General features: G+C 58.2%; 4 protein-coding genes across 6 annotated transcripts; 1 reads left to right on the top strand and 3 right to left on the bottom strand.

Moving 5' to 3' along the window:
- Positions 1-26: 26 nt before the first annotated feature.
- FAM219B (family with sequence similarity 219 member B) lies at positions 27-3,581 on the bottom strand (the record flags this gene model as incomplete). Of its 3 annotated transcripts, none has more annotated exons than XM_082768631.1 (6): positions 27-585; positions 679-737; positions 1,043-1,123; positions 1,850-1,928; positions 2,023-2,128; positions 3,516-3,581. In XM_082768631.1, the coding sequence occupies 6 exons, from the start codon at positions 3,579-3,581 to the stop codon at positions 122-124; spliced, it is 855 nt and encodes a 284-aa protein (XP_082624757.1). In that variant the 3' UTR covers positions 27-121. The 3 variants fall into 3 exon arrangements, with proteins under 3 accessions (XP_082624757.1, XP_082624758.1, XP_082624759.1); XM_082768632.1 differs by having other exon boundaries at positions 29-585; positions 1,043-1,120; XM_082768633.1 differs by having other exon boundaries at positions 302-585; positions 689-737.
- Positions 3,582-3,840: 259 nt separating this feature from the next.
- On the bottom strand, positions 3,841-9,032 carry COX5A (cytochrome c oxidase subunit 5A). The gene is made up of 5 exons (XM_082768648.1): positions 8,853-9,032; positions 6,502-6,618; positions 5,519-5,640; positions 5,096-5,218; positions 3,841-3,980 (listed from the first exon to the last, which is right to left on the bottom strand). The coding sequence occupies exons 1-4, from the start codon at positions 8,944-8,946 to the stop codon at positions 5,105-5,107; spliced, it is 447 nt and encodes a 148-aa protein (XP_082624774.1). The 5' UTR covers positions 8,947-9,032; the 3' UTR covers positions 3,841-3,980; positions 5,096-5,104.
- A 3,242-nt stretch (positions 9,033-12,274) lies between these two features.
- On the bottom strand, positions 12,275-12,904 carry RPP25 (ribonuclease P/MRP subunit p25; the record flags this gene model as incomplete). Its single annotated transcript, XM_082769150.1, has 1 exon — positions 12,275-12,904. The coding sequence occupies one exon, from the start codon at positions 12,902-12,904 to the stop codon at positions 12,275-12,277; it is 630 nt and encodes a 209-aa protein (XP_082625276.1).
- A 2,368-nt stretch (positions 12,905-15,272) lies between these two features.
- Positions 15,273-19,620, top strand: SCAMP5 (secretory carrier membrane protein 5). The gene is made up of 7 exons (XM_082768780.1): positions 15,273-15,324; positions 15,880-15,953; positions 16,036-16,164; positions 16,892-17,048; positions 17,288-17,389; positions 17,552-17,669; positions 17,752-19,620. The coding sequence occupies exons 2-7, from the start codon at positions 15,947-15,949 to the stop codon at positions 17,944-17,946; spliced, it is 708 nt and encodes a 235-aa protein (XP_082624906.1). The 5' UTR covers positions 15,273-15,324; positions 15,880-15,946; the 3' UTR covers positions 17,947-19,620.
- The last annotated feature ends 625 nt before the right edge of the window (positions 19,621-20,245 follow it).

Genomic DNA, 20,245 nt, shown 5'->3' on the forward strand with positions numbered 1-20,245 from the left:
TGAGGGGCTGGGGGGGTCCCTGCTGCCTCCCCCGGCCCCAAATCGGGTTCCCCATTGGATTTTCCCCACCTGTGGGGAAAGGAAATGGGAGCGGGGAGACGCCTGGAGTAGCAAGATCCTTTTATTGAGCGCTTCCCTCGCCAGGACACCAAACAGGAGAGCCTCTCTCTCCGGGTGCAGTGTTTAAATAAGGTTCCTCCCTGCGTGCCCGCCGTCCCTGTAGGGCAGCAGGACCCCGATTTAGGGCAGCAGGACCCTGATTTAAGGCAGCTGGTGAGACCGGAATGGCCCCAATGGGGGGAGAAATCATAATGGGGAGGCCGTCGGTCCCGTCCTGAGCAGCAGTGGGGCTCACAGCAGGGAGTTGCCCCGTGTGACACGGAGCCTTTTGGGGTGCCCCCGGGCGCCCCGAGGGCTGTGGGGTGCTGTGCCCTATTGCAGCACGCAGCAGAGGGAGTCCCCAAAGCACCAGGGGCAGGGGGCGGCGGCGGGTTTTGGGGGAATCAGGTCCAGGTCCTCGTCGTCGGGGACCTCGTCCAGGTGGTAGCCGTCCCGCAGCAGCTGCCGGCTCAGCTCCTGGTTCACCTGCGGGGGGAAATGGGGCTGGGACCCCCTCCCCGAGGTGGCAAATCCCCCACAGCGGCCCTGCCAAGCCCCCAGGATGGGAGCTTTGCAAACCTGCACTTGCCTCGGCAGAGGAGTAGCCGGAGGAGCCCCTGGATTCCAGCTCCCCGTCGCTGCGAGGAGGAAAAAAAAGGGGCAGGGTGAGCACCACGGGCACGGGGCTGCTCGGAAACCCCAAAGGATTTGAGGGCAGGGCGGCTGCTGCCTTTAGGGCACGCGGGCACCTCGCTGCTGCTCCCCCAGCCCAGCAGGAGCCCCCTCCAGGCTCTCCAAATCTCATCGATTTGGTCAAATCGACGGCCAAAATGGGGTTTGGGGGCTTTTGAAGCGAGGTTTGGAGGGGCTGTAGGGTGCTCCTCGCCCCGATCCCCCCCAGCCCGCCCTCCCCGTGCCCCACAGCGGGGTGCAGGGCGCTCACCTGCCCGAGCTGGGGGACAGCCGCCCGTCCTCCGCCACCTGGCTGAGCGCCACGTAGCCCCCCCGGGACCTGGCGGGCCTGCTGGGGGACACGGGGTGACAGTGGGGCCGCGGGGGGAAAGGGACGGGGAAACTGTGCGCCCCCATGGCCTCAGCCAGCCTCGGCGTCTTCCTCCCAGTATCCCCAGTATCCTCATCACCGTCCTCCCAGTATCCCATCCTCAGCTTCTCAGCACCCTCATCCTCCCCTTCCCAGTATCCTCCTTCCCCTCCCAGTATCCTCATCATCCCAGTATCTTCATCCCCCCAGTATCCCCATCCTCATCCTCCCAGCAACCCCATCCTCCCAGTATCCTCCTCATCTTCCCAGTATCCCCATCCCCATCCTCCCAGTATCCTCCTCATCCTCCCAGTATCCTCCTCATTCTCCCAGTATCCTTGTCCTCCCAGTATCCCCATCCCCCCAGCCCTCCCAGTGTCCCCATCCCCATCCTCCCAGTATCCCCATCCTCGTCCTCCCAGTATCCTTGTCCTCATCCTCCCAGTATCCTCCTCATCCTCCCAGTATCCTCGTCCTCCCAGCCCTCCCAGTATCCCCATCCCCATCCTCCCAGTATCCTCCTCATCCTCCCAGTATCCCCATTCCCATCCTCCCAGTATCCCCATCCCCCCAGTATCCTCCTCATCCTCCCAGTATCCCCATCCCCCATCCCCTCCCCCATTCCCAGTTCACCCCAAACCCTTCTGTCCCAGCTTACACTCCCCAATTTGGGTTCAAAAACCCTAAAATAAGGATGTGAGCTCCCACCTTTTAGGCGCTGCCCGGGCCGGGCCCCCCAGCAGCCCGTGCCATCGCGGCGCCGCCTTCGCCGGCTCCCGCGGCCGCTCTGCAAGCAGCGGGGTGAGACCCCGAAGCCCCCCGCGGCCCCGTTGGGGTTTTAGGGCCGGCTCGGGGCTGGGGGCGCCCCTAAGGCCACTTACGGAGCTTGGGGTGGCCGGGGGGGGCCCGGCAGAGCAGGTAGGGTCCCCTCCTCTCCGCCCCGGCGCTGCCCCGAGCGCTCGGCCGCCTGCTCTCGCCTCGGGGCGGCTGGAAAGGAAAAGGGGAAGAGTTGGGGGGCAGCCCTGACCCTATAAAGCGCCCTGTGTGTGCTGTGTGGTCCCTATAGCGCCCTGTATGTGTTGTATGGCCCCCCCATGTGCTCGCTCGGCCTCTGTATGGCCTCTGCCCTGAGCAGCCCCTGCCCGGCCCCGTGCAGCCCTGTATGGCCGCGGGCACGCAGCCCCATAGGGCTCAGGCCCTACACCGCTCCTCGAGCACAAAGCCCCGCGTTGCCCCATAAATACAGCCCAGGCCCAGACTGCTCCCCGTGCACACAGCCCCACACGAACCCATATAGCCCCATACACACACACAGCCCCATAGAACCCCATACATGAACCCCCAGCCCCATATAACCCCACAGCCCAGGAAATGCCCATTCAGCCCCACATAAGCCCGTACAGCCCCACACAGTCCCATATAACCCCATACAGCCCTATACAGACCCACACAAGCCCCTACAGCCCCATATAGCCCCATGCAAACCCCTATATCCTCACACATGGCCCCTCATATAAGCCACACAGTCCCATACAGCCCCACATATCTCCCTATAGCCCCACACAGCCATATACAACCCCATATAACCCTGTACAGCCCCATATAACCCCACGTACAGCCCCCTATGTCCCCCCACACTGCCCCCCATAGCCCCCTACAACCCTATATAACCCTGTACTGCCCCATACAGTCCCCTACAGCCCCACGTAACCCCACACAGTCCCATACAACCCCATATAGCCCCAGACAGCCCCACGTAGCCCCCTACAATCCCACATAACCCTGTACAGCCCCGTATAACCCCACACAGCCTCCTATAATCCCCAGAGCCCCATATAACCCCACACAGCGCCAAGTAACCCCACACAAGCCTGTACAGCCCCATTCAACCCCATACAGCCCCATATAACCCCATATATCCCCCCACACAGCTCCCTACAATCCCATATAACCCCATACAGCTCCATATATCCCCCATAGCCCCCTACAATCCCATATAACCCTGTACCGCCCCATACAGCCCCATATATCCCCCCCACAGCCCCCTACAATCCCATAGAACCCCATACAGCCCCATATATCCCCCCTACAATCCCATAGAACCCCATACAGCCCCATATATCCCCCCTACAATCCCATAGAACCCCATACAGCCCCATATATCCCCCCACACGGCCCCACATAGCCCCCCACAGCCCCATATAACCCCGTACCGCCCCATACAGCCCCCTACAATCCCCCATCGCCCCAAGCAACGCCACACAGCCCCACCTAACCCCCATATAACCCCACACAGCCCCCTACAGCCCCACAGAACCCCTCTAACCCCACACAGCCCCTATACCCCCCCCCACCCCCCTCGCCCCCCCCTCACCGCCCGGCCCCGCCCCGCCCCCTCCCGGCCCGCAGCCCCGGGCCCGCCGCCGCCGCCCGTCGCCATGGCCGCGAGGCCCCGCCCCCGCCGCCTCCCATTGGCTGCGCCGCCGGGCGGGGGCGGGGCCTGCGCACCTCCGGCAGGCTCCGGGTGGCCGCCGCGCCCCCGGCTCAAAGGTTCCGGGGCGCAAAGGTTCCGGGGCCGGCTGATTTCTAATTTTTTTGTTTCTATTTTGCCGGTTTTTTGCCCAAACTCCTCAGCCCCGCGGTCAGAGCTAGCGCAGGAGGGTTCCTGCTCCCCGTAACAAATAACCACAGCACAGCGGTCAGGCCAAGCTTCCCTTTATTAGGCCCGCCCCGCCCCGCAGCATGGCGGCGCGCTGAAGCTCGGTGAAACCACAACACCGCGGCCCCGCGGCGGCCGCCCGCGCTCAGGCCGCGTCAGGAGAACGCTCAAATAACGCACCTGCAACGGAAAAAAGACAAAAAAGTCGTCAGAAAGTAGCCCGTTACCTCACCAGCTCCCAAACACCTCCCTGCCCGCCATCGTCACGCAGAGCCCGGCCCTAAGGGTCACGTTAAAAAAATGTGGAAAAAATCCAGAATATGACAAAAAAAATGACAGTCTATGACACTGATAGTCTCCTGGATTAAGAGGCTGCCTTCACGTAACTCAGGCTCCGTGAGAAGTTTTGTTTCGGGCTTTATTTCTGTCAGGGTTGCCACACACACAGCCTCAGCTAAACCTAACGATGGGTCCTCGTTAAGGATCCCTACAGCTCCTCTGTAACCCCGGCACTGATGCTGCAGACCTAACCCTTTGTTACATCCTTTCCCAGGTTATGCAGTGCTCAGAATTCTGCTTTTTAAGGTGGTAAAACAAGCGGCCTCCCAGAACTTGAGGCCAGCGCCATCGGGACCAAATGCCACACACTGCTCCTGACGTTATCCGTGGGCGTCCCGCACATCAGTTAAACTCTGGCTGTGCCACAGCTCATCTGTTTGCTCTGTAAGCACGGGGTCCTGCAAATTAGCAGAAATTATGTTATTTTAACTACAAGGTAAAGGAACTTCAGTGTTGTTAGGTGACCGTCAACAGTGGGGCTCATTTGCTAGCATGAGAGAGAAACGAGCACCTCCCCATTTTCTAAATTGGCTACAATAAAATGAAAGCTTGAGCACTTCCAGATGAAATAATCCTTCCATTTGCTAAAAAAACTTCTCAGGAAAAGGACACCCCAGGGCTGCACAGTCCCACAGGAACTGCTCTGTGTGGGTCTGGCCACTTAAATCATGATCAATTTTCACAATAAACCCTTGTTCTTCCTTCAATGCTTGAATTTCCCAGTTACAGCTAGGGAACTGCAAACATCCCCCTCGTGTCCCAAGGCCAAACATTTTTCAGACAGGTTTCAGTGTCACTAAAGTGATGTCTTCCTATCAAGAACCTCAACAGGAGCCGGAGCTTCCTTGCCACACTGGGTTTGTGGAAGGCTGTGAGGAGCACTCCGGCTTTGCCAGAGGAGTTTTAGGGTACAGGAGTCCCAGGCCAGGAGCCTGGGAAGCGAGAGCACCCCTTACCAACATGGTTTATGCTTTGTCCAGGCCCAGTTCTTCTGGAGTGGAGATTCCTAGTTCACTCAAAGTTGGTCTAAGTTCCTGGATAACGTACGGATAGATTTCCTTGTGAGGTCCTGCCTTGTCCTACAAGGAAAGGAAGGGCGTTAGTCAGAGAGCAAAGTCCAGCACCCTACAAATCCAGCACCAAAGTGCCCCAGCGATCCCTCACGGCTGCAAAACACCCCAAAGCAACACCAAGCTCCTGTCTGGGGGATTTTCAGAGCATTAACAGTGACACCACTCCCTGTGTAACACCAGCTAACGCCTAGCTAAGGGGCGCCCTGCGTGTCATTTCCAACCTGCTCCCTGGGATGGAAGCAGCCCCGAGAGGAAAGCTAGAGAAACCCCACAGAAAGCAGCAGCTGCACCCCGTGCCCCGCTCACCTTCACGACCTCCAGGATGCGGACCGCGCTGGCGAAGTCGTTTAACCGTCTGCACGCCCGCAGAGCTGCATCGATGATTTTTGGTTCCGGAACCAGGTCGTAGCCCACCAGCGTGTTTATACCTGTGAGCGCAGGGAAACATCGAGTAGCTCGGCCCGGGCTACCAAAAGAAGCCTGCAAAGCGTTGTTTTGCTCCGGCTCGTGACAGAATAATTAACACCACCAGGAGCATCCGACTGGCACTTTCACTGCTATTTTGAACACACATCCACACCCCAAGGGCGTTCTTTTGTTCTTCTCCCTCTCCCTGTCGCTCACTGCTATGCCTATAACCAGCTTTTAAGTTAATTTTGTGAAATCCCAGTGGGCCAGTAACATCCACGCTCCCCAAAGCGGTGTATGTGAGGAGCCTGCTACAGAACCATGAAGAAATCCAAACGACTTTGTTCCTCCTAGCGCAATGCAGGCAGCCTGTTCCCTTCCTCTCCCTCCAAGGGGAAGGACCCAACCCTGGTCATCCACATCACATGGGAACAATCCCTCTGGCGGTTATTTTAAGCCCTAATTAGGATAGGTTAATAGCAGCTGCACAGCAAGCAACATGTGGAGACAACCAAACAGTCTGCAGCAAGTTATGGCCAAGCCACTTGCCCAAAGCCCAAAAAAAAAATGTGTGTGGTCTCCCATCAGGCAGCAACTGAGCTCAGAAACTTTCCTCAGAGCCAGTGTTTCTCTCCTTCTCAAAGACCAAGAGTTAGAATACGTGTTCTGGGGCACTAGAATTAAAAAAAAAAAAAAAATTGTTCCTACTGCCTTGTACCCTCTTTCTCCTCATTTTCCATACTGTAGTTCCTTCCAACATCCTCGTTGTATTAGTGAGGTGTCATCGCCCACCACAGCAAGCTCAGCAAGCCCTCACGGCTCCAGATCCCAAACAAAACTGCATTTTCTGCAGGTTACCCCTCCCTTTTCCTTCCACGTACCTTTCCTTAGCTCCCAGGCGTCGATATCTGGCTTGTTGAAATACGTCACCCAGCGAGCGTCAAACTCCTCGTCCGACTCCTGCGACCCATGGGAGTAGCAGCGGGCGTGCAGCACGGCTGGATGCAGGGAGAGAGGAGGAGGCTGTGAGCCCACACAGGAGCAGTGCACTTTAGCCCTGACCGAGGGAACAGCAGCTATAAAAGCACGCGTCTCACTCGCGGTGTTGGATTTGGACCAGTACTGAGCACCAGGCGGGCGCAGCTCGTTAACTAAGCGCTGTTTGCCTCGTGGCACAGCGCCCTGCCCTCCAGCACAGACTTCCACAGCACTCCTGGAGCCTCCAGCCGGAGCAGGATTATTTAACAGGAGAGGGAAAACGCAAGTGAAAAACAATTCTGTGCAGCCAGCCCTCCACAGATGCCTTCTGGGACCCGTTTCCATAAGGCAGAGGAATTTTCTCTCTTTCCAGAGCTCAGCAATTTAGGTTAATGAGCTTTTCAGCAGCCTTCCCCCCCAAAATAAGAGCCTACAGCCGAGGAGTTACAACGTTATCCAACTGCGATGAACGCCCCGATTTATTCTGCAGCATCTTCCCCCTGCAGCCGACTCCTGCAGTTGCTCAGTAGCTCATTCTGTCAGCCAGAGGATTTCTCTGCTCGCACACCCACCCTGCTGGGCGCCTCCTTCCTAACAGGTCGGTGATTCCACCACAAGCTCCGAGCTGATAAAAGGTTTTTTAGTGTCGTTTTCGGGAAATAATCAAGATGAGCACGCCGATCTAAGCCCTTGGAGAGTTATTTCTCCCAACAGGCTACTGAAGAAGAAAAAATTACTGCCAAGTTTGGCTGCTTTTTTTTTTTTTTTGTGGCTGCTTTCTTCTTTTCCGGCACAAAGGTCGGAGCAGTTTGTCAGGAGGAACCACAGCCGGGCTACAAGCAGAGCCAGGTACTTCGCAAGCTGCTCTGCCCCTCCGGGAGCCTCCCTCTGCCCATGTTTGCAGAGCTCGGCTGTGACCTTGAGGGCTCCAAGATCCACTTCTGAGGAAGCTGCAGACAGCTGCTCACTTTCTCTTTCCTAACCCGGCGTGAACTATTCACCCCGACCAGCCAGGAGGGTTCTTTAAAATCAAGAAAAACCCTTCACGTGCCTGCGTTGTTTGCATGGCTGATGGGGCTGGGCTGTGCTTTTCCTCCTTTCCCACAGGCATTTTTCCTTTTGGAGAATCCCCCAAAGCAGTGCTTTAATTTACAACGCACACAACAGGAGCCGCAGGGCTACCGAGGAGTATTTTTAGCCTCATCGAGTGAGGGCCCAGCCGGAACACAACCCAGATTTTGAGCCGAATTTATCACAGCCCAATCTTTGAGTCGCAATCCCGATTTACACCTGCCCCAAAGCATTTTTGGTGGTTTTATCAGGGAGCAGGCAGCAGCCGCCGAGCTCTGACGCCCTCGCTCGCCCCTTCCCGCTGACCTTCCCCAATGACACCGCTCCGAGCGCTCCCTGGGTCAGCGGCCTCCCCCTTCTGGCCGGCATCGCCCTACTGCAGGAGCCCCAAAAGCCCCAAAATCAGGACCCCAGAGCTTCATCACCGCTGCCTGACGGCATTTCCCTGCGTGACCCACACGTAGCCTTGGATATGCCTAATAACAGTGACTGCCTGGGTCACAGCTCTGGGGTGCTGACTGCAAACCTCAGTCTTAAGCAAAAGGACAATTTAGCAGACACGGTTAGACTGTTGTTTTTTTTTTTGTTTGTTTGTTTTCCAAAAAGGGGAAAATAATAACACAAAGATTCCTGAATTTGGGATTCCAGGGGGTATTTTTCAATTACAGCTGTGTTCCTTTCCAACCTTTTTCTCTCTAAAGCTCACACCCGCAGTCAGAACTCAGCACTACACAACCCAAATCCCGTTTTTTCCCCAAAATTTGACAGCTGAGCTTACAGAACCCCCAGCCCCCCCAGACCGATGGGGGGGGGCTGACAGGCAGAGCACCCCGCACGAGGATCAGGACGGGGCCGCACACACACACCCCCATGCCCATTCCACCCCATTTCACCCCGCGAGCCAACCAACCCCCAACGCCCCCAAAACCCCCCGAATTTCCCCCAAAACCCCAAACCCACCCCGGGAGGCCAGCAGGCAGCACAAAACCCCACACCCCACCCACCCCCCGCGCTGCCCTCCGACCTCCCCAACCCCACAGCCCCGAGCCCGGGGGCACCCCCAGACCCTCCCCAAACCCCCCAAACCCCCCCCGTTCCCCCCCCCCTCCCGGTACCGGGCCTCATTCGCGGCCTAGCCCCGGGGTCACGGCAAGGACGCGGCGGCGGCGGGCCCAGGGCTCACCCGCGGGGCCGAGGGGGCGGCGGAGGGCGGCGGCGCGGAGCCCGAGGGCGGCGGCGGGGCGGCAGAGGAGGAGGCGGGCGGCGGCGGGCAGCATGGCGGCGGCGGCGGCACCGGCAGCACCGGGGCGCTCGGAGGAGGAAATGGAGGGCGGGCGGGAAGCGGTGGGGAGGGGGGGGGAGGACGGAGGCTGCGCGGGGACAAAATGCCGCGGGGACGCCGCGCGCGGTCACGTGGCGGGAGGGAGAGGGGAGGGGGGAGGGAGGGAGAAGGGGGGGGGGGGGCTCGCCGCCATTTTGTGGTGGGGAGCGGGTCCTGCTAGGGTATAGGATAAGGGTATAGTGTTGTGTCCTGAGTGGGAATGGTTGTGGAGGCCGGCTCCTGGCTCCATGCGCCACCCAAAAGTCAAAGCTTGTGTCTCAGAAGCGCTTCTGTCTGCAAACAGTCCCCAGTGTGCCGTGCCCACGTCCCCGTCCCACCTCTGGGTGCAGAGTTTCACCCTCACGCCCACACTGAGCGTCCCCTGTCCCAGCTCCGTGCTGTCCCCTCGGGGCCTGTCTCTGTCCCCAGAGAGCAGAGCTCAGCGCCTGCCCCTCCGCTCCCCTCTTTGGGGTGAGCAAACCATGGAACCTCAGCCACTCCTTGCACATCCTCCCCTATAGACCCTTCACCATCTTCATAGCCCTCCCTCAGACGCTCTGGTAGTTTCATGTCCTTACACCCGCTGCCCAAACTGCACGAGGTGCTCGGGATGAGGCGGCCCCAGCAGGGCAGGATGATCCCTTCCCTCAAGCACCGTGTGCCCGAGGCACCCCAGCATGCAGTCTGGCTGCCTGGCCACGCTGCTGCCTCAGCTCCCACCCGCAGCAGCACTTCTTGGCATATCTCAGAGCCATGTTGTGTCCCTGCTGCCATGGGGCTGTCTCTACCGCTGCCCCTGAAGCCACCAGGCTTGCAAAATGACCCCAAAATTACTCTTTGTGGGCACCTGGGGCTGTGTCTCCACAGCACACAATCCCCGCACTGTTTTCACTCACAATGTTCCCTCAGGACCCCGTTGAGCCAGATGCCATCCTGCTATTTATAAATGCTTCATATTTCGAGTTAGTCTTTTTTTTTTTTTTTTTTTTTTTTTTAACTATTTCCTCATGCAGGAAATCCTTGGTACGCAGCCAGCAACATGAGGCGTTTGAAATCCCCAGGCTCCTGTTGCCTCCAGGATTGCAAATTGACTGTGTGCAAAATCAATTAAAAATAATTTTGAACATTAACGAAATAATAAGGTGAAACAATTGACTTCTTTTTCCCTCTCTCCTTGCTCCTCTCTTTCCTGGGAGCAACGTGAGATGGCAGCAGGATGAAGGACTCCTAGTTCTCAGCCTCATTTGTGCTTCGATCAGTGTTTACTAAGCAGTGCGGTGGCACTGGAGGGTGACGAGGGGCAAAAATGCTAAGAACTTAGAGAATCTCAGCTGGATACCAAAGGACGCAGGCCACAAAGCAGTTGGGGATGCTCTGGGTGAATTGCACTTGGTTTATTTCCATCTCCCACTGACACAGGCTCTGCTCATCTGATAGGAAAGCTTTCCCAGCCCCTCTCCTTGGTTTGATGGGGAAGCCATCACGTTGGTAAGGTTAAATAAATCTGCCCCCAAAGTCCTGCCATTGCCGGCCAGCATGTTAGGAGACCAGAAATCCTTGGCTGTGATCAGTGAGGGCAAGGTCGAGGCTTTGGGGGAACATCACCCTCTGTGATGTCCAGGATTCCCCATCTCTTTATGCATAGTAGGAAGTCCTTCTTTAGCCTCATTTAGGGTGGAAACTGGTGGGAGATGCTATGGGGTCTGTTCAGCCTCCTCCACTTCTCATGTCCCCCCACCCCCGTACACCTCCCATCTCCCTGCATGGAAAAACAAACAAACGAACAAAAAACACAGACAAAAAATGAAACAATTGGTAATTAATGTTCAATTACACCGTGGCAGATCCGTGAAAGGAATCAATCTGCAGCAGGGCAGATAAGCGGGAGCCTCTGGCCCGGAGGAGCAGCTGCCTGCTGAGGGAGATAACAAGGTCATTGCCAAACAAAACAGCCCCCTGCTTCCTCCTCCTCCTCTTCCTCACTCCCCTGCTCTCCTTTCAATCCCTCTCCCAGCCAAGAACAGCGATTTTCCAGATGGGGGCTCTGGGGGAGGCTTTGCCAGGCTCTGCTGTGCCGGCAGGGGCCAAGTGGCTGCCAGGGCATGCAGGAGAGGCTGGCCCCGATCCCTCGTCCCCTGGGGACATGGTTTGGCCAGGATCCCCCCCGTTCTGGCTTGGCAGTCCCACCCTCCCCGCGCCCATCTGTGCCACGGGCGGTCGCAAAATTGATCCCCCCATTTTCCCACAGGCATATCCCAGCTATTTCTAAAGAGCTTTTATTCTCGATTAGTTTCCTTTTACCCCTAGAAAACGCAGGGGGGGTTGCTCTGAAGGGCTTTCTCCATGAGCCAGCCCTTGGCAAGGGCTCTGCAGCCAAACCTACAAAGGCACAAGCTCCCCCTCATCCCGGTGTCCGTCCAGCACGCAGCAGGAGACAAGCTGCCCGATGCTCCCCATCGCTCCAGTCCCTCGACATCAGGCTTTCACCGTGGCTCTGGATCCTGCAAACAGCTCCGGGAGAGTGAAGACCCAAATATCTGATACAAGAAGGATTATTTCATTTTCTTCTCTTTGGGGGCTGCTATTAAAATAAAACAAACAAAAAAAGCAGTGCTCCAGGGCTCATTTCCTTGGCTCTCGGGCTGCAGCGGTGCTGGGAGGGGATGGATCAGCTTCAGGTATTTCAGAGAGAAGCACAAAATAGAAACGGTGCCGCGTCGGAGGGGAAAGGGGAGACAAGTAGAGGGGCAGGAGAGGCAGAAAGTGACCCACCCGCTTGCTTGTGTGTTATTCAGGATGAATCGCAGGAGCCACAAGGCGCGGAGCCCAGCATTAATAAACCTGACAGCTCCTCTCCGGGCGCAATCGAAGCAGTTTTCGTAATGAAGGTGTCACTCCAGGGGGCTGTGGGCAAAGCTGCTTCTCCTGATGGCCTCTCGGTGTGGAGCAGTGCCGCTTTTCCCCGGCTGGGCAAAAAGCAAAGGATGCTCCGGCTCCGCGGGAGTCCCGGGGGTCCGCAGCCCTTTTCGGCAGGGGGTTATTTAGCAGGGGGGCGTGAGCAGCTCCGCATCCCCGCACGCGGTGCCAGGCAGAGGAAAAGTTTGGAGAGGGGAGGTTTTCCTGCAGGCAGCCCCCATCCTTGCCTCCTTGCCTGCAGTCAGCAAAACGGGGAACCGGGAGGGGGGACAGAGTGGTTTGTGGCATTGCCACCGCCCTGGGGACAGCAGGATCAGCAGCCCCCCAGGTGCACCCCCTGAACCTCCCTGTAAGCGGGAGGTGGCAGGTCAGTGGTGGCCCTCTAGCTGGCTGTCCCTGTCCCCCGAGCCCCACGGGCTGCTGCCAGGGCCGGCTCCCTGCACCTTTTTGGGCAGCAGCTCCTCGCAGGGAGGTGGCAGGGGCCGCTTCTGCCCCTTGGCGGAGGAGCTCGAGGGGTCTTCTCCTGGCTGGCTGGGCTCGGGGGGCTGGTAGCCCGTCTGGTTGGGGTCCAGGGGGTCGCGGGAGAGCAGGATGCAGATGGAGGGCACGTTCTTGTGGACGGTCAGGTTCTGCGCCGCGCTGCCGGGCGGCGGGTCCTGGTTCTCCCAGACCTCCAGCAAGGTTTTGTAGCGCACCTTGGTGACCTGGTGGAGCCCCCCCAGCTTGCGCTTCATGATCTCCACGCAGGTGATGGTCTTGGTGACCGCCCGGCCGCAGCCGCTGAAGACGATCTGCCGGCTGCCCTTCAGCTCCATCTGGGCCATGGCGAAGCTCATCAGGTTCCTGATTTTGCTGCCCTCCTTCACCTTCATCTCCACCACGCCCGGGGGCAGGTCGGGGAAGGGCAGGGGGCTCTCCTCCTCCGACGTCCTGACCTTTCGGAAGTTCTCCATCCCGGCCGGGGCTGGGGGCTTGGCTGCCCCTCCTTGGGCTGCCATCGCTCGGCCCTTCCCGGTGGGCACGGTGGGCACCTAGCCCACCGCTGGCCTTAGCCTGGGGGTGTCCCCAGGGGGCTGCGTGGCTGCGGGACCCCCCAGCCGCCCCTGCTTGTCCCCACCGGCTGCGGCTCTCGGTGACGCTCGGGCTCCTCCGCTCCCGCTGCGGCGCTGGCTTCTGCCGCTCTTTGCTTCATTGTGGACTTCAGCAGCCCCCAGAGCTGCTCGGTGTAATTAGCAGATCCTCCCCCTCTCCCTCCCCTCCTCCTCCTCCTCCTCCTCCTCCTCCCCTCGCTCAGCCTCCCGTGCCAGCACCCAGCCGCTGCCTCCATCCCTGCGAAGGCAGAGGGAGAAGCTCTCTCCTGGCTTCGCGATGCTCCCAGAGTCCTGCCCCCTTAAAGAGAACCTGGTCCCTTCCCTCAAGGGCACCGAGAGCTGCCCGATAATGTCAGCAGTTGTCCCCTGTCACCTCTCGCTTGTCCCCTGTCCCTCCCGGCCTCCACCCCGCTGCCCGGGGATCATTGCACAGTGGAAAGAGATGCCCAAGTATTGCCTTGCGGCCAAATCTTATCGCCCTCCGGAGGACCTGGGATTGTTTTCACCCCGAGCAGGGCTTGCAAAAGCCATAAATAAACAAACGGGTCTGTAAGTCCTATCCCTGCTGCCCCTAAAGCAGGTAGGAGGGGGCACCACTGCTGCGACGTCCCCTGGTCCTGGCCACCAGCCTCGGGGGGCCAAAAGGGGCTGCAGATGCACAGGGGGACACCCCATGGTGTCAAATGGGGCACCCCATAGTGTAAAGGGCTGGGAGCCCCGTGGGGATGGAGAGGAGACAGCATCCTCTCCTGAAAGCACCTGGCACCAAGAGGGGAAACTGAGGCAGGGCCACAACGACAAGGGGACCCTCATGTCAGATCTCCCTTCAGCCTGGCCGGGGTGGATTAAAGCTTCTGGGGGAAAACACCCCAAAAGATGCTACCTCCCCACCCCAGGAAAATAAATAGGAAGGATTTCAGCAGCCGTGCACGCGGCAGGAAGGAAAGCTGTGGGCTGGGGCCAGGTCCTGCCACCCGCAGTCCATTTTTTCGCAGCGCTCCGCAACGCTTCAAATGGAAATGAGCTGCGTTATTAGCAGCTCCACCGCTAATTACCATCCGAAGCCATTCATTACCCTGCCAGCGCGTCTGCTGGGGGACAGCAGCGCAGTTATTCCACGCTGGGGAGCAGCAGGGTGGGAGAGGAACGGGAGCGGGACTGGGGGGTGGGGAAAGAATTGGGTAAAAAACCCAGGGAATTGGTTAAGATGGAGAAGAGGCCGATGGCAGAGGCTGCAGAAACCTGAGCCCTGCCCTCCGCCTGCCCCGGCTATATTTTCTTTCAGCTGCTGAATGTGGGAGCAGCTCGGAAAGTTGGAGCAGGTGATACGGGGACAGTCGGTGCCCATCTGCGCGTCACATCGGGGCGGCTCAGGTCTCGGGAGCACAGCTCCGCTCTGACCCCAAACCCTGACCCCGCACCCAGGGACCCCTGCTGTGGGGTGAGCCCCTCCACCGAGCTGCAGCACGATGGGGCAGAGCAGGAATTACACCCCCAGGGCACCAATAAACCCCCAGGACCCCAACCAACAGGTCCAGGAGCTCTGTTTAAGCTCAGCCCGGGGCTTTCCCCACAGTTTGGGGTTTGTGGGGCCCCAGCTCTGGGGGTACTGGGGCCTCCTGGATGGGAGCTCAGCCTGTGGATTGATCCGGGAGCTGCTGGACCTGGCTTTTAGGGGTTTTTGGGGATGAATGCTGTGTTTGGTGGGGGTGTGCTGCTGGGCCTGGGCTCCTGGCTGGCCCCGCTGGCTGTCCCCAATGTTCTGGGGGTGCTGGCTGTGCCCTCCCCCCTGGCTGCCCAGCCATCCCTTATGAGCAAGGGGAACCAGAGCTATTCCCAGCGCCCTGCTAACAGCACTGACGCACAACCACGTCACCCTAACGCTGTGCCCATGCCCTGAAGGCACCAGAAGCACCATTTCCCTACAGAAATGCCCCAAAAGTGCTCTTACTGCAGCACCCCATTGGCAAGAGACCCCACCACCCGCCTCCCCCCCCGGGCCATCCCCTGGCTCTTCCCACCACCCCCACCCCCCAGGGGATAGAGGACACCCGTGTCTTTTGGCGTTTTCAACATTTTTTGGTGTTTCTCGGTACTTTTTGCGTTCAACCCCACAGCACCCCTTGACCCCACAGCCCCCCCCACCCCCCGCTCCCCCTCCCCTCAGGGCCCGCCGGGCGGCAGCGGGACCCTGGACAGCTCCCGAGCTCTCGCGAGACTTGCGGGCGGCGCCGTGCGTGGGGCGGCGAAATCTCGCGAGAGCGCGGCCGCTGCGGCAGGAGCGGCGCCGGGCGGCCGCCGCCACCCGCGACGGGCCCGTGGGGACGGTGAGGGGCGGCCACGGCCACGGGGGGGCCCGCCCGGGGCCTCGTTTTTGTTTTTTTTTATTTTTTTTTTACCACGTAGCCCCGGCCAGCGAGCCTAGGGGGAGCCCGCGGGGTCGCGACACGCGTGGGGAGCCCGCCGGCGACGCGCGTGGGGGGCCCGCTCGCGACTGTCGCGATATGACAGGGGGTGGGGAGGGGGCTGAGGGGGTGTGGGGGGTGCTGGGCCCACCCCAGCCCGTCTGGGGGACACGCGTGGGTGTCCTGTGCTCACCCCCCCCTCCTCCGTGGGTTCCCCCCGCCGTGGGTGCCCCCTCCCGTGGTTTCCTCCCCCTCCGTGGCCAAATCCTCGTTAATGAGGGGTTAATTAGGATTAATGAGGGGTTAATTAGGGTGTCGGCGTGGGCGGAGGGAGCAGGGTTTATCCCGGAGATGAGGCTGTGAGCAGGGAGCTCGGGGACCCTCTGGTTCCAGCCCCTACCACAGGCAGGGCCGTGTCCTCTTTTGCCTTTCTCCACACCCCGCTTTATTTTTCCCTCATTTTTCTCTTTCCTCCAGCTTTCACACAGCTCCCGGCTCTTCTCCAGCTTCCCTGCAGAGTTCTCTCAGCTGAGAGCGTGTCAGCATGGCAGGTACGGGGGTTTCCGCAGGGACTTGGAGTAATTCCTGCTCTCTGCCCCTTCTTGACTCATTTTTTGGGGGTTTTCTTTTCAGAGAAAGCCAACAACTTCCCCCCGCTGCCCAAGTTCATCCCCCTGAAGCCATGTTTCTACCAGGACTTCGACGCGGAGATCCCGCCGCAGCACCGCACCATGGCCAAGCGGCTCTACTACCTCTGGATGCGTGAGTGCGGGCTGTCCGTGCGAGCTGCGGGTCCCCGGCCCCAAAACACGGACATTGCTCCCCCTCCTGCCCCCTGGGCCTTTGTGTCTCGTGCCCAAACCCTTTAGGGATGGGGCAGGGGTGCAGCATCCCCTGGATTTCCCACCATTGTGGTGGAGGATTTGCTGCCAGCGAAGCCTTTTGGGTTTCCTTTGCAGCCAGGGGCTTTCTCCATGGCCCCAAGCTCCTGGTGACTCCTTTGTGGGCTCCCAGAAGCCCTGACCCTTGTGCCCACGTCCAGTGTGAAGCCAGATGTGTGGGCTGGATTCCTCCGAGAGCCTTGCCTCTTTCTCTCTGCATGCGTGTGCCGTGCTCAGTGCTGAGAGCCACTGCTCTTCTCTAACCCCTTCAGCTCGCCCCGGTCTCTCTAACATCCCCCTGCATGCCAGGAGGGCTCTTGTAACCTTTCCACAAAAAGGAGGGGGGGAGAAAAATAGTTGTGCTTCCTTGGGGAAGCTGTTTTGGGGTGTTAAATCCCCTCCAGCTCACGCCTGCTGGCTTTTGGAGCTGTGTGTCCAGCCAGCTCTGTCTCCAGAGCACTTTCCCCCATCTCGCCCATAAACGCGGGCAGGATGAGTCCTCTCGGGGGGCTCTGGGGGGTCGGAGCTGCCGTAGGGTTTTGGGATCACGCCGCCCTCCTCGTGCACGCTACTCTGCTCCCTCTGCGTGTGTGTGTGTGTGTTTGCAGTGAACAGCATCACCTTGGCGGTGAATCTCGTTGGCTGCCTCGCATGGCTGATTGGAGGCGGCGGAGCTGTTAATTTGGGACTGGCAATTCTCTGGCTCATTCTCTTTACGCCCTGCTCCTATGTCTGCTGGTTTAGACCTATTTACAAAGCTTTCAAGTAAGTGGTCACACCTGAGCCTGGCTTCTCAAGGTTTGTGTTTTTTTGTGTGTTTTTTGGAAACTTCCATGCAGTGCTTAGCTTGAGGCACTGCCTGAATATTTGGGGAATTTCTGCTCTTCCTGGCCAGCCTTCTAGCTGTACTTCCTAACCTTTACCATGAGGCTGTTTGGGGGTGCCCCGTGTGGGCAGAGCAGCGGGGAAGGAGGCACAGGAGCTGACGGAGCCCTCTCTTGCAGGACAGACAGCTCCTTCAGCTTCATGGCCTTCTTCTTCACCTTCATGGCCCAGCTGGTGATCAGCATCATCCAGGCCGTGGGGATCCCTGGCTGGGGCGTCTGGTAAGGACCTCGCTTCTCCCACGGGTGCTTGGGCACCCAGGGGAGGTGTTTGTGCGTGGTGTGGTGGAGAAAAAAGGGGGAAGCTGCCTCTCGGGGTCTTAACATCGTGGGCAGCTTCTCCCCTTGGGGGTGCTGAGCGTGGCGGCTTCCATCTCCTTGCAGCGGCTGGATTGCGGCGATCTCCTTCTTCGGGACCAACGTGGGGTCGGCCGTGGTGATGCTGATCCCCACCATCCTGTTCACGGGGATGGCGGTCTTCTCCTTCATCGCCCTCACTATGGTACGACAGTGGGGCAGTGGCGGCGGGGTGCTGGCCGTGTGTTGTTTTTTTTCCCCTCTTTCCAACCTCTTCTCGGCTCCAGGTGCACAAGTTTTACCGGGGGAGCGGCGGGAGCTTCAGCAAAGCGCAGGAGGAGTGGACCACGGGCGCCTGGAAGAACCCGCACGTGCAGCAGGCAGCGCAGAGCGCGGCGATGGGGGCGGCGCAGGGGGCCATGATGCAGCACGAGACGCAGTACTCGGCCACCCCCAACTACACCTACTCCAACGAGATGTGAGCTGCGGGGCTCCGTCCGCCGGAGGAAAGCACTGGGGGGGAAGGAGGAGGAAGGCTGAGTCGAGTTCCTGCAGCTGTTGCAGAAAGCCAGAGCGAACCATCATCTTTCCCTGTTCTCTGTAACAGAACCTACTTTTTTTTTTTTTCCCCTTTTCCCCCTCATCACCTCAAGCTCCTTCTCTTTTATTTCTCTTTTATTCCTCATTCTGAAGAGGCTGTGAGCTGCCCTGCAGGACTCTTGCTGTGCGTGATAGTACGTGTACATTCCTGTGTCTTCTTTTCCCTGTGAAGTAGTGCACGGTGGTAACTTTTTAATTACTGTGGTGATAGGTGTGTGTTAGAACTACATCAGCCAAAAGCCCCCCCCCAAAAGGGAAAGATCACAAAATAGTGACCAGCACCCATCTCCCTCCTAAATAAGAGCTGAACTACAGGTTTCTGACGTGTGAGTTTCCTTTCACTTGGTAGAATCCAGCCATTTGCCAGTGTCTCAGCAAGGGCAAGCAATCCTGGGAATTCTTTTCTTCTGCTTTTTAACTAGCAGGTGGCTGATTTAGCCATTTAAAAAAAAAAAAAAAAGTTGTTTTAGCTGATTTTTAAATCAGGAGAGAGAGAACCCTTCAGCCCTGCTGTTGACATGCTGGAAGCCAAGAGATTCCTAATCCAATCCCTGGCTCAGGATCTCCATCCACCTTCTCTCAGTGCGTGGTGTTGTACCTGTGTAGTTTACATTTTGCTGTGGAAGAGCAGTATTATTTTGGCGTGGCTGCAGGTGAGAGCTGCTGTGTGCATGGGTGCGTGCGTGTTGGGGAGCAAGGACAGGTTTTCTCTGGGGGCTGAGACCAGCCCGGTCCCGTGTCCTGGTCCTGTTTTCTAAAGGCTTCTATTTCAGAACTAAAACTGGCAAAACCTGGCAGAGTGTCTCTCGTGGGACCTATTTTTGGTGCAATCTTGCCACCCCACATACAACCAGCCCCGCCGATGCTGTAAATAATAATAATACTCCCTGTTGGCTCGCAGCTCTTTAGGGAAGCTCTGGGCTGGTGGGAGTGACTCCTCCTTGCTCGCACTCCTAAGCAGTGCAGTGGAACTTGGCTGCCTGGCTCTAGTAGGATTCTTTGCGAGAATGAGTCCTGGTCCACCTGCCCCCAAATCCTGCCCAGTTTGGGGAGGTCGGGCTTGCAGGGAGGCAGCAGGGCTCAGGGCTGGTTTGTAAATGGGAGCAAATGGACATTGTGGGGCAGGAGGAGGGAAAGCTCCTTCTCAGAGATGCTTTTCAGACTCTAAATGCACTTTAAACAACCATTATTTTTTTTCCTTCAAGTCCTAGAAAAGCAACCCAAAAGGGAATGCAGCCCTCTGGCTCCAACCCCTCCTGCCCCACAGGTGCCCCAGTGATGCTGGCACTGCAGGTGCTGTGCCCCTGCCTGCCCCCCCAGCAGTTTGGCAGTGCCCGGATGCGAGACCTGCCCACGGGGATGGCACCAAACTGGAATTTCTCTCTTATTTTTTTCCCAGCAAAGCACACCAAGAATAGTTTCCTTTTTAAGAGTATCACTTCAGTCATTTGGCAGTAGGTAGTTGTCTCTTGACAAGACTAAAATGCAGCTAATGATAAAAATGCCTGTCTGTGTATGCGTGTATATATATGTATAAACTGTAAGGAGAAAAGTAATCCGTTGCTGAGCCTATTATGTACTTAATCAGGTTTAAATATTGTGCAATTCATTTCTAGCTAGCCTAAAACTTACTATGCCAAATCATGTGCTCTGTCATCCATGTCTGCAAAATAACGAAGTGATTTCACCTCTCGCGTTTATATCGAGCCGCAGAAATGATAACCTGTACCGCGCTGTACCTAACAGGCACTGCTTCAGCACCTCACCCTCCTCTCCCGTGTGTCTCCTCTGTGCAAGCCGGGCCCCTCGCTGGCCCCACGCGCGCCTTGCCCTGCTGGAAGCTGGCCGTGGCACCACACCGGCTCGCAGGGTGGTTATTTTTAATTAGCAGCTGTGTTAATTGGGGGAGCAGCCTTGGTTATGAGCTGTGGCTTGTCTCCCCTTCTGCACTGATTATTTAATAACAAGAGGGGTAGCCACAAGCTGGCACTTGGCAGCTGCACCAGGGGAAATTTGGGGGAGGCTGTGCACTAACCCAGCTCTGCTCTGCCTGTGGGGTGCCAGGAGTAACCCTGCACCCCAGGGCTCTGTCCCTGTGCCCTTGCTCTCACTTTCTCCCTGTCTGCTTTTCATTTTAACCCCTAGCAGTGAAATTTTAACCTCTAGCAGCCAATTTTTACC

The sequence above is a fragment of the Aythya marila genome (genome assembly GCF_965140915.1).
Source record: "Aythya marila genome assembly, chromosome: 11".
Lineage (NCBI taxonomy): Eukaryota > Metazoa > Chordata > Aves > Anseriformes > Anatidae > Aythya > Aythya marila.

What these genes read in the sequence shown, in the direction of transcription:
- SCAMP5 (XM_082768780.1), top strand. An exon ending in GCTCTACTACCTCTGGATGC is followed by an intron (nt 16,165 to 16,891) that starts GTGAGTGCGGGC and finishes GTGTGTTTGCAG; the next exon opens with TGAACAGCATCACCTTGGCG. An exon ending in CCTATTTACAAAGCTTTCAA is followed by an intron (nt 17,049 to 17,287) that starts GTAAGTGGTCAC and finishes CCTCTCTTGCAG; the next exon opens with GACAGACAGCTCCTTCAGCT.
- COX5A (XM_082768648.1), bottom strand. Translation starts at nt 8,946, where the DNA reads ATGCTGCCCGCCGCCGCCCGCCTCCTCCTCTGCCGCCCCGCCGCCGCC. An exon ending in CCGCCCCCTCGGCCCCGCGG is followed by an intron (nt 6,619 to 8,852) that starts GTGAGCCCTGGG and finishes CCCTGCATCCAG; the next exon opens with CCGTGCTGCACGCCCGCTGC. An exon ending in GCATCCTGGAGGTCGTGAAG is followed by an intron (nt 5,219 to 5,518) that starts GTGAGCGGGGCA and finishes CTTTCCTTGTAG; the next exon opens with GACAAGGCAGGACCTCACAA.